Genomic DNA, 10,498 nt, shown 5'->3' with positions numbered 1-10,498 from the left:
CGGCCCTTGTGAGTGGCACTAGTCTCGTGGGCCTTATTAAAAGCCTAATGAAGAGCGAAGAGCTGCAGAGAGCTCAGGATTAGGCATCCCAGCCACGGTGCTGGGGGAAGCTGCTCCGCCTTCCCCCCTAGCTGGGCAGCGGGCATCCAGGTAGGGCTGCCTCCTCCTTCTCCTCTTCTACCCCCCCCCCGTGTGGGAAGGTCACAGTTCACGTGTCCCCTTGACCTTGGCAGAAATAGCACCCGTTAATCTGCAAACTAAGCAGCTCTCCTGTGTGCAATTAAAGAGATCACAAGTCCTGGCCCCAGGCAACATGTGCTGACAGCTAAAGCCCTGGGCAGCGAGGCTGGTGGGACTGGTGTGCTGCCGTGGCTCCCAGTAGCTCCCAGTGGCCCATGGGGTCAGGGGCACAGCTGGGCTGCATTTGGCAGGAGTTGGTACTCAGGTAATAAAGGTCATTGAGCTGATCTAGGGTGTTGGGAGGAGGTTGTTGGCAGTGCTGTGATGGAGGTGCAGTAATGAGCAGGGTTAGCTTGATCTCAGTGCTTAGCGCTGAGGGTTAAGACAGAACCAAGCGTGTACTCAAAGCAGAGGGTCTGGCTGAGCAAGCAAGGGCTTGAGGGGTGCTGGAGGTGAGGAAGATGAGTGGAATCTTGCTGGAGCAGTTTACAGGCTGCCCTGGGCTGTCCCTGGGGTCTGTGCCTTGTCCCAGGGGCAGCATTCACATGAGCATCCTGCAGCCACCCCTGTGGGAGGGGATCCCAAGCGCTGACTGCTGCTGAGGAAGGATGGCAGTAGGGAGTGCTTCTCTCCTGGTGGACCGTAAGGCAAACCCACTATGTGCCTTCAACAGTTTCTATTTGCAGCAGCAAACCTTGAATTAATGATGTGCTAACCAGGTCAGGTGAGGCCAGCCTGAGGTGTTATGAAATGATGTGGAGCTGAGCAGATTGCTCAAGGGGTGCTGGGGGATGGTGGCAGGTCTGTGTCCCACCACTGAGGGGTGGTGGGAAGCACAGCCTGGTGCGGGGGCTGCTGCTGCAGCACTGAGCCTTCCATATGCCTTTGCCCTATCGGGAAAGGCATACAGCCTTTGTTCATCAGCATCCCTGTAGCAAGGTTGTTCTGTGTGCCCTGGGACCACAGCAGGTCACCTTTATGTGACCACCCACATGGACATGTTGGCCACACAAGAAAGCTGCCAGTGCTTCCTGTCCATCTGTTAGGCATCCACAAAGTGCATCAGGGAGGGATAAAGCCAGGCAGGTTCCCTCCCTCCTCTCTGCCACCTCCATCCACCCTTGTGCCCAGTGCTGGCCCAGCCCTGCTTCCTGCGGGAGCAGCCGCAGAGAGCCTGCGTGGGAATCTGTGCCCCTGCCCACCGGGAGCAGAGCTTCCACCTCAATTACCATCACCTTGCTCCCTAAGCCCACTTTGCCAATCTCCCTAAGCCGCTTTCTCAGGGCTCCAGCGGCAGCCGTATTTATAGCTCACTCTTACTCATGAAGCGTCTCCCTGGTTAATAAACTAATAGGATTCTTCCTAAAAGCACCTCTCCCACGGTGCACACACCCCCTGCATCTCCAAAGCCGAGCGAGTGCGACCAGATGCCAGGGGAGGGACCACTGCAGGAGTATAAGAAGCCGCAGGACAGGGAGCAGTCTGTAGTGACTGGGTGGCAGTGGGACGTGCTGGGAGAGGAAGAGGCGAGTGTCTGTGTGTCCATCCACCTGCCAGGTGAGTGCTGCCTGGGCCCTGCCAGTGCTTTGCAGCACAGATTCTGATGTTTCATTGAAGCTTTGGGGCACGGACATTGGTGCTGGGGTGTGCCTGGAAGGAGGGGGAGTTTGGGGCTGAAGGGGGAAAAGTGTGGCTAAAAGGATTCCAGCATGGCTGAGCCAGTGGGCACAGGTGGAGCGGTCTGGTAGCACCACGGGAGAGCTTAGCCAAGCCAGGAGAGGTTGGAGTCCCCTCTCTGGAGCTTGGGAGATGCAGAGGATGAGTTCAGCTCTCTTCCACCTTTCATCGCCTTGTCCCCAGTTCCCAGACTCTGGAGAGGGCCGAGCCTGAGGCACCACTGTGCTCCTCTTCCCTTTGCACCTTCTCTTGCTGTGCCCAAGAAACCCTGCAGGCAGGGAAGCCTGAACTCCACATCCCGCAGCACCTGAGATCATCAAAGATCCTGTGTTTGGGACTAATCCCTTGTTTTCCTGTGGGGAAGAGGATCATCTGCTCTCCTCATATCAATTTCTTCTTTCTCCCCAGCTTCCCTGCAGTTGCATAAAGAGGCAACTCTGCCCACGTGCCCTTGGGGCTTAAAATCCTACCTGGGCTTAAGCTCCGCTAATGTCAGAGCTGCCTAACGTTAAGAAGCTGAGCTCATCCCATCTAATAGCCCATCGAATCAGCTGGTGATCAGCATGATATTTACGGTTTAATTCTGGATGCCAGACTTGAGCAAGAAAAACAGAGGCAGCACAGCCGGGCAGGGCTGAGCAGCCCCGGCGTGAGGGCAGGGCCACCAGCACTGACCTCCAGGGTCGGCTCTGGTGCTGCCAGCCAGGGCTGGGGACAGGGGACGTGGCTTGGGACCATGCACCCTGAGACCCGCCTGTCCATGGTGCGGTTAAGCTGCGCTCCACCTTTCTGCTGCTGCTTTCCCTGCTCTCCTGAGAGTGATGGGACAAAACAAGCCTGTTCCTTCCATTAAGCCATGACAGCAAATTCCCTGCAGACAAAAGAAAAATCATAAAACTGAAACTCCATAGGCTCTTTTGTTCATTTTCTTGTCTTTCCCAGCCTTGAACTCGCTCCTTCGGGAGTCACCCCTTGCTTCCTATTTTCTGAAGCCTGCTTGGCTAGGGCATCACTCTCCCTTTTCCTCTTCCACCTCCTCTTCACCACCTTTTGGGCCAGGGGCAAGGGGCTTGCTCAGCTCTGCTGCCCCACGGGGTCTCCAGCTGCTGCTGTGTGCCTTGTGTGCCACCCCAAAGACAGGCAGCCCCAGCTGAACCCCAAGCATCCAGGCTCGGGAGAGGTGGGAGGCTCGGCAGCACCGTGGCCCAAGGGCTCTGCAGTTTGTTGGGATGTGCACGACTGTCCCGCTGGCTGGTGATGGCCAGCAGCTGCCCCTTCCCCAGCGCCTCACCAGCACCTCCCCTCCATCTCTCCCCACAGATCCCTGCCTGCGTGACTGCTGATTTAAAATGGCAGAAGGAGCAAAGTAAGTGGCTTTTTTTTTCTTTTTCTCTCTCACTTTTTTTTTTTTTTTTTAATTGCAATGGAGCAGGGTGCTGTAGGGCAGGAGAAGAGGGAGAAAGCGAGCCCCTCGGCTCCCCCATGAGCTGGTACATGAGCTCACCATAGAGAGATGGAGTGAGCCATCGTGGAGCCAACAAAGCACCTTCTCTTTTCTTCTGTGTGTTGGTGCTTTCTTCCTTGCCCTTAGGACACAGCCAGCTAATGCACCCTCTCGATGGTCACAGGCTGAGCTCAGGAACATGACATCCCCTGGGGCAGGCAGACAGGGGGGTGGCTGGCTCTGAATATGCAGGACACCAAATTCCCCAAGGCCAGGACATCCCATGCATGCTCTGGCATAGCTCTTGGAGATGCATCATGCTTGCAGGGAAGCCCTCACCTCCTTGCCCCAGGGAGACAAATGGCCACCCCCTGCCTCCCTGCCCCAGGAGTGGGCTGTGCCACATCCAGCCTTATCCAGGGCATTCCCAACCTATCTGTCTGTGTTTCCTCTGCAGGGTGTTCAAGAAGACCAGCCCCAACAGCAAGGTGAGTCCATGCAGGCCAGAGATGGGACCATGTGCCCCGTCCCTGGGTGTGGGTCAGCCAGAGGTGCAGGCTGTGCTGGGGTCCCTCTGGCATGGCTCTGCCCACAGGATGGGATGCAGGCTGGGTTTCCCTTCCTATTGAAATGTGATTGATTCCTGCCATACCTGCCATGATGCCACCACAGGGCTTGCTTTTCAAAATAGAAACGAAAAAAATCCTGTATGAACTTTAAATGCGATATCTGATCTGACACGCTGACAGCAGGGTTAATGAGCTCCACAGCATAACTAAGGGCTTGAAAATTTTGGCCGGTTCATTGGCAAACGCTAACCTGTTTTGCTCTTTCCTTTCACCACGTGCTGCCTGCAGCTATCCATCTACCTGGGGAAGAGAGACTTTGTGGATCATGTGAGTTCGGTGGAGTCTGTAGGTGAGTGGGGCCATGCTCACCATGGAGGGGGAAGCACAGGCAGTGACCAGCTGGGGCGACTGGTCCCTGGGCTGGTGGCAGCTCACCTCTGCATCCTGCTAGAGTGAGAAGATCAAGGGCAGCTCCAGAAGAGCAAACGTCTCATTTTCCTGCAAATACCCTTACAGAAAAATGGCGATGAAAGGGACAAAGTCCCTTTGCAAAACATCCTGGCCACACTGCTGGTGGAGATGCCGGAGGAGGCATCGCCATCCCCCTGACCAGCAGCTCCCCTCGGTCACCTCCCCAGCTGATGAGCAGATTACTTGAATTTAAAAAGTGCTGTGGTTTTGTGAAGATCCTCCCGGGGAGCTGAGCTCACTGGCCCTTCTTTTGTGTTTGTCTGCAGATGGCATCTGCCTGATTGACCCGGAGTACCTAAAGGACAGAAAAGGTATTAATACAGAAAACCCCATGTTATAAGTGGAGAGGATGGAAACTGGTGCAAAGCTCACCAGCAGCCTGGGACTGTAGTCAGGCTAAAGCTGCGATGGGGCGTCTACAGCTTGTTGTAAGTCAGGGCCACAGCAGCTGACCGGGAGGGGAAGGCTGCCTCTTCCTTCCCACCTCCTCTGCCTGGGGCACTGGCTCTGAAGCTGCCTGTGCCTTGCAGAAAGACATAATGAATCGTGTTAACTCTATACTTAGTGCTTGAGGTCCAGGTCCTGATAAGAGTCATATATCTGCTGAAGAGTTACTGAAATAGGTTTTTTTTTCTTTCCTCTTTATTCAACCCTTTCCTGCCATGCCTTTTCTTTATCTCACCCTTCCCCTAACCCCACTGCCCTCCGTTTCCATCCGGCTTAAGTGTATGTGACGCTGACTTGCGCTTTTCGCTATGGCCGAGACGACCTCGACGTCATTGGGTTGACCTTCAGGAAGGACATCTATGTCCTGACCACCCAGATCTTCCCACCAGTGCCGGACCAGGCACCCAAAACCCTCACTCCTTTGCAGGACAAGCTGATGAAGAAGCTTGGAGAGAATGCCTACCCCTTCACATTCGAGGTAGGGGCTGCTCAGCCCTTCCTGACCACACACCTCCGTGGTGTGCACCAGGGCTCATCTCTGGGCACACTCTTTATTTACTTTTTTCTCTCTTTCCCTGTTCTGCCCAGATTGCCACCAACCTGCCCTGCTCAGTCACCCTCCAGCCGGGACCAGACGATGTGGGAAAGGTGAGCTGCTGTCCCCAACCCATGTCCCCTGGAGCTGTTCCCCCAGTCAGGGGGTTAAGTTGTGGGGTGCCAAAAACAAGAGCTGCTTCTCTTTCATGGGGGATGTGGCCCATGGGGTGAGAGTTGGGAAGGAGGAATGGCTGGAGTTGGGACCAAGATCTCCGGGGCTGCAGTGGAGGAAGGATGGGAATGAACCTAAACCTCAGGCAGCTCTGAGCCCCTCCTGCTTAGTGACTCTATGTGTCCCCTCAGGCCTGTGGCGTGGACTTCGAGGTCAAAGGATTTTGTGCTGAAAATCTGGAGGAGAAAATTCACAAGAGGTATTTGCAGGGGATCCCTTTCCTGCTTCATGGCCCTAAAACCAAACCATATGATCATTTTGGGGTGGCCATCTAAGGGGTTGGGCTGAGGGCCTGCTGTCAGCCTGTGCCATGCTTGGATGGGGTACTTTGCCCAAAAGAGGGGCAGTGATCCCCATGTCAGTGCCCTCCACATCCTAAGAGCAGGCTGCAGCTTGCATCCTTTGTCTAGAGACACTGTGATGTCCCCAAAAGCAGCTGATGTGTCCTCAAAAGACATGTTGACACATCCCTGCCGGGGGCACTGGAGGTGATCGCTTATTGCTGCGCAGGAACTCAGTGCGCCTCATCATCCGCAAGATCCAGTACGCACCTGTAGAGATGGGGCCAGCTCCGAAGGCGGAAACCACCCGGCAATTCATGATGTCTGACAAGCCCCTGCACCTCGAAGCTTCCCTGGATAAGGAGGTCAGTACAGAGGCTGTCTGTGGGCTCATGCCATCACATGCATCCCCAGGGATGGGGACTGGGATACCTGGTCACAGAACTGAGCCTCTTCCCATTGCAGGTCTACTACCACGGAGACCCCATCAATGTAACAGTCAACATCAATAACACCACCAACAAGATTGTGAAAAAAATTAAGATCTCAGTTGAGCAGATCACAGACGTGGTTCTCTACTCACTGGATAAATACATGAAGACTGTGTGCACCGAGGAGATAAAGTAAGTAAAAAGGGGCTGGGGTGGTATGGCAGTGAGGCCAGAGGGAGGAAGAGAAAGGAGGAGGAGGAGAGAATGATGGGGGGAGGAGGTGGGAAAAATGATTTTACGCTACCAGGCAGTGAAAATATCAGGGTTGGAAGAGTAGCTGAGAGGAGCTGAAAGGCTGTGGACACCATGCCCTGCAGAGAAACCTGGTGTCAGCTGGGAAGGTCCCTGGGGGGCAGCTGCACGCCTGCTTCCTCTCCTTGCTTTGCATCTCGGAGGCCAGCCACAGCCTCTGCACCCCTGAGAACAAGCAGGGCTGGAGCAAAGGCAGGGGTTAGAAAAAAGAAGTGGTTGTATAAGGGAACGAAAGGAGGAAACAAGCCCAGGCAGCTGTGTGGGGAGCGCAGGGCAGGGGGGTTTAGGTCTGCCCAGGTGCCTGGTGCTATGCTGAGCACCCCCATCAGGTGCTGAGCACCCACCAGGCTGGTGCTGGTTCTGAGCTATCCTCTCCCACTCCTTCCAGCGAGAACGTGCCAGCCAACTCTACCTTCTCCAAAACGTACTCTGTCACCCCCACACTCTCAGCCAACCGTGAGAAGCGAGGCCTCGCTCTTGATGGCAAGCTCAAGCACGAGGACACCAACCTGGCCTCCACCACCGTGTAAGAGCTGGGTGGGCTCTCCCTGTTCCCCACCACAGCCAGACCCATGCCTTCCCCCAACTCCAACAGCTTCCCACTGCTCAGGATGCTCTGGGCTCCCACCCAGGGTCCCCCACACCTCCGATACCTGAGCCTACACCATCCAGCTGGAAAATGTAGGGAATTTGTGACATGACCACAGCCCCACCTCTCCATTTCATAGGAGAGACACAGCCTCCCAGTCCCAACCATCATCTAAAGCCCTCATACCCCCTGCAGAGCTGCAATGGGTCTCACCTTGGGAGTAAATCCCAGCTCAGGCAGCTCGAGCAGCCTCCAGGGAACTGCTCTGTAGCTTCAGCCAAGTGACCTGCCCTTCCCTCTCTTCTGCTGCCATGTTGTGTTGTCCCCTCCTGCCAAACCACAGTGTACCCCACACAAAATGGGGCACGGTGACAGTGCTGGGACTGCCATGGGGGTAGCAGACAGGGTCTGCGGGCAGCACTGCCTGCCTCACCACTCCACTCTGCCTTTCTCCTAGCCTGAGACCCGGCATGGACAAGGAGGTGCTGGGCATCCTGGTGTCCTACAAAGTGAAGGTCAACCTGGTGGTGTCCCGAGGAGGGTGAGGCTCTGCGGGTGTGGTGGGCAGGGACCGTCCCCTCGGGCTGTGCTGCGGGATCTTGTACTGCTGGGCAGATGATGGAGGGACACGTGCCATGGGCCCCCTCATCCCTGCCGTGCTCCCCCAGGCTGTGGGGCAGCTGGGCACTGGGCTGCTGACTCCAGCCCCATCACCGCTGCCCTTCACCCCTATTATAAATCATCTTCTACCTTATTGTAAAGCGAAGTCTAACACCTCCCCTCCTCTGCCTTGGCTCATTTCTGTCCCTTCTCTCCTGCTGCCACAGCATCCTGGGGGATCTCACTTCCAGGTAAGGGGGGGGCTGCCTGTGGGGCTGAGCATGGTACGGCACTGGGTGGATTTATTGAAAGAAGCGCTTTTCCTTCCAGCGATGTCGGTGTCGAGCTGCCTGTCATCCTGATGCACCCGAAGCCTGCGGACGGTAAGTAGTGCCTGGGATGCTGCCGAAACGCAGGGCAGGAAAAAGCAGTCCCCGTTCAGAGGGGAACTGGTAAAAGCAATGCTGATGCAGCCATCTCTGTGCAAAGGGCCCTGCTCTGCCCAGCAGCCTGGGCTGTGGGACTGGCAGAGCTGCTCCGGCTGTGCTGCAGCCACACTCTGTCCGGGACCAGTGCGGGAGCAGCTCTCCTCCCTGCAGCGCCCTGCCTGCTGCCCATCCCAATGTCTCTCTTTCCAAAAAACACACCTGAGCATTAAAGAGAGGTGTTAGTTGAAATATCCCTTCTGTATTAACCTGCATGTCTGTCTCTCTTACAATCCTCGCCTCCCTGTGCTGTGCTTATCAATGGACTACAGATAAGCCAAGGTAAAGAGATGTTTCCTTATTCCTCTAAGACATAAACCCTACAGATCCATTGCAGATGGATGCAATGCCCCATTCCAGTTTAAGGTTGCATCCTTGGATTAAATCACCCAGGCCTCAAAGCCCTGAGGCCCTGTGTCACAGCAGCACAGGCAGCAGGAGCATTGTCACAGGCTCGGAGGACTCAGATGCTGGGCTCAGCACATGTTCTGCCAATTTTCAGGGCTTATTTTACAACTCCCCTTGCTGCAAACACAGCAGCCTCTCCTGCTGCAAGCCCAGACCTCACCTTGTCCCTCAGAAGCAGACGGCAGTGCCAGACTGTCACCCAGTCACAAGTGCCATCACTGGACTTAGTGTCCCCTATAGCCCTGGTCCCCACACGCCCCACGCTGAGGTCTCTTGGCTGCTGGAAGCAGCAGCGGTCACAGCCCTGTGCCCCCGCACGCTCTCCAGTGCCAAACCCTTCTTTTCTTCCCACCACATGAGCTTATTCCAGCTGAAGCCGCAGCTGGGGTTGCTTCCCTCCGGGAAGCTGCTGCATGCCAAACCCATTCCTGGCAGCCGTGCCTGGCAGCCACAGCCGCCAACCAGCCCTGCAGCTGGCCCTGGCTTGCAAAGCCCCAAAATGCTGTTTTTGTGTCTGGTTACACCCTGCAACGGGACACGAGCACTGGGATTTGGGGCCTGGAAACTCGGGATGCAACTGCAAGGCTGTCACACCAAAACCTATCAGTTTCCCAGCTCAGCAAGGATTTTTAAACTTCTAGAGGAGGAAATCTCTTGGCCTGTCCCCACCATCGCTCTCTGTAGATTTTGCCAAGCTGTTTCACATTCGCAAGATTTTGGAATCTGTGTTGCTGACTCTTTCTTTCCGTTTTCTTCCCCCACTTTTCATTTTGTGGCTCTCTCTTGATGTCATCTACCACTTGCCTTTCGCAAGAAGGTAACTAATCTCTTTGTCTCCACTTTAATTTCTTTTCCTTCCCTTTTTTTCCCTTGACAATGCAAAATACTGTCTTGAAAAATGCCAAAAGTTGCAGGCGAGAGCCCAGCTCCTCGGGTCACGCACACTTGCAGTCGAGCCAGCTATCTGTCTTCGATTCAGGCCATGGCTCACAGTGACCTGACTGTTCCCTGCAGTGTGTGGGGTGACGGGGCCAGGGCGAGCACCACAACTGTCCCCTAGTAGGACCACCGTTTTGGTGTCAGCAGGGATTTCACCCTCTTTGCTGTGGTGTATCTAGGGCACCCAGACTGCGGGCTCCCTGTGGCCGCCTTTCCTGGGCTCACCACACTCTGGTCTCCTTTCCAGTGAGGAGGACATCGTCATTGAGGAATTTGCTCGCCAAAAACTCAAGGGGGAGAAAGATGAGGAAGATGAGAAGGAGGAGGCTGACAAAGAGGAAAGCTAACCTGCTGCTGCCTGCTTGCACAGATAGCCAGCGGTCCCACGCGCCCTGGGTTGGGACATAGATGCCCGTAGCACACTCCCCGCTGTACCGCACACGGTGCAGACACCTCAGCCCCCTCCCTGCAGTGCAGTGTATTCCCCTAGGCACACCCTCCTCCCCTGGGTTCCCCGCACCGACTCCAAGCCCTGGTTGCAGTGGCGGGAGCCGCTGCACCTCACCCTGGTACTGCCACGCTGCAAAGCCTGACTGCGTGCAGGACGGTGCTCCCACCTCCTTGCACCCATGGGTGCCAGCGAGGAGACGGGGGCAGGGAGGGTGAGCCGGACCGCGGCTGAGCGCCGTCACCAGCACGTTCGTCGTTCGCCTGCGTTATGCAATACTCTGTGACACCGTTACAAATAAATCCACCCCAGTGGCCCGGTGCAGGCTCCGTGTGGTGGTGCTGGGGCGCGCGGCCGGGGGCAGCACGAAGCGGGCAGCCGGGGCCTCTGCGCCCGGGCAGGCTGCCGCGGGCCTCGGCGGGAGGGTGAGACGCTCCAGAATCCGCCG

At 56.1% G+C, this 10,498-nt stretch overlaps 1 protein-coding gene across 3 annotated transcripts; it reads left to right on the top strand.

Moving 5' to 3' along the window:
- The first annotated feature begins 1,607 nt into the window (after positions 1-1,607).
- On the top strand, positions 1,608-10,372 carry ARR3 (arrestin 3). 3 transcript variants are annotated; one of them, XM_040614778.1, is made up of 17 exons: positions 1,609-1,737; positions 3,178-3,223; positions 3,759-3,789; positions 4,159-4,219; positions 4,608-4,652; positions 5,067-5,266; positions 5,377-5,436; positions 5,689-5,756; positions 6,068-6,203; positions 6,304-6,461; positions 6,970-7,107; positions 7,628-7,711; positions 7,998-8,021; positions 8,101-8,153; positions 8,528-8,537; positions 9,478-9,480; positions 9,850-10,372. In XM_040614778.1, exons 2-17 carry the CDS (start codon positions 3,207-3,209, stop codon positions 9,947-9,949), a joined length of 1,188 nt encoding a protein of 395 aa, XP_040470712.1. In that variant the 5' UTR covers positions 1,609-1,737; positions 3,178-3,206; the 3' UTR covers positions 9,950-10,372. The 3 variants fall into 3 exon arrangements, with proteins under 3 accessions (XP_040470713.1, XP_040470711.1, XP_040470712.1); XM_040614779.1 differs by lacking the exon at positions 9,478-9,480 and having other exon boundaries at positions 1,608-1,737; XM_040614777.1 differs by lacking the exons at positions 8,528-8,537; positions 9,478-9,480 and having other exon boundaries at positions 1,608-1,737.
- The last annotated feature ends 126 nt before the right edge of the window (positions 10,373-10,498 follow it).

Source organism: Falco naumanni, chromosome 14 (assembly GCF_017639655.2).
Source record: "Falco naumanni isolate bFalNau1 chromosome 14, bFalNau1.pat, whole genome shotgun sequence".
Lineage (NCBI taxonomy): Eukaryota > Metazoa > Chordata > Aves > Falconiformes > Falconidae > Falco > Falco naumanni.
This window is presented reverse-complemented; position numbering and strand designations above follow the sequence as displayed.

Excerpts from the sequence above, each read along its gene's own strand:
- ARR3 (XM_040614777.1), top strand. Across the intron at positions 4,220-4,607 it reads GAGTTCGGTGGAGTCTGTAG|ATGGCATCTGCCTGATTGAC; the intron begins GTGAGTGGGGCC and ends GTTTGTCTGCAG. Across the intron at positions 8,022-8,100 it reads CTGGGGGATCTCACTTCCAG|CGATGTCGGTGTCGAGCTGC; the intron begins GTAAGGGGGGGG and ends TTTTCCTTCCAG.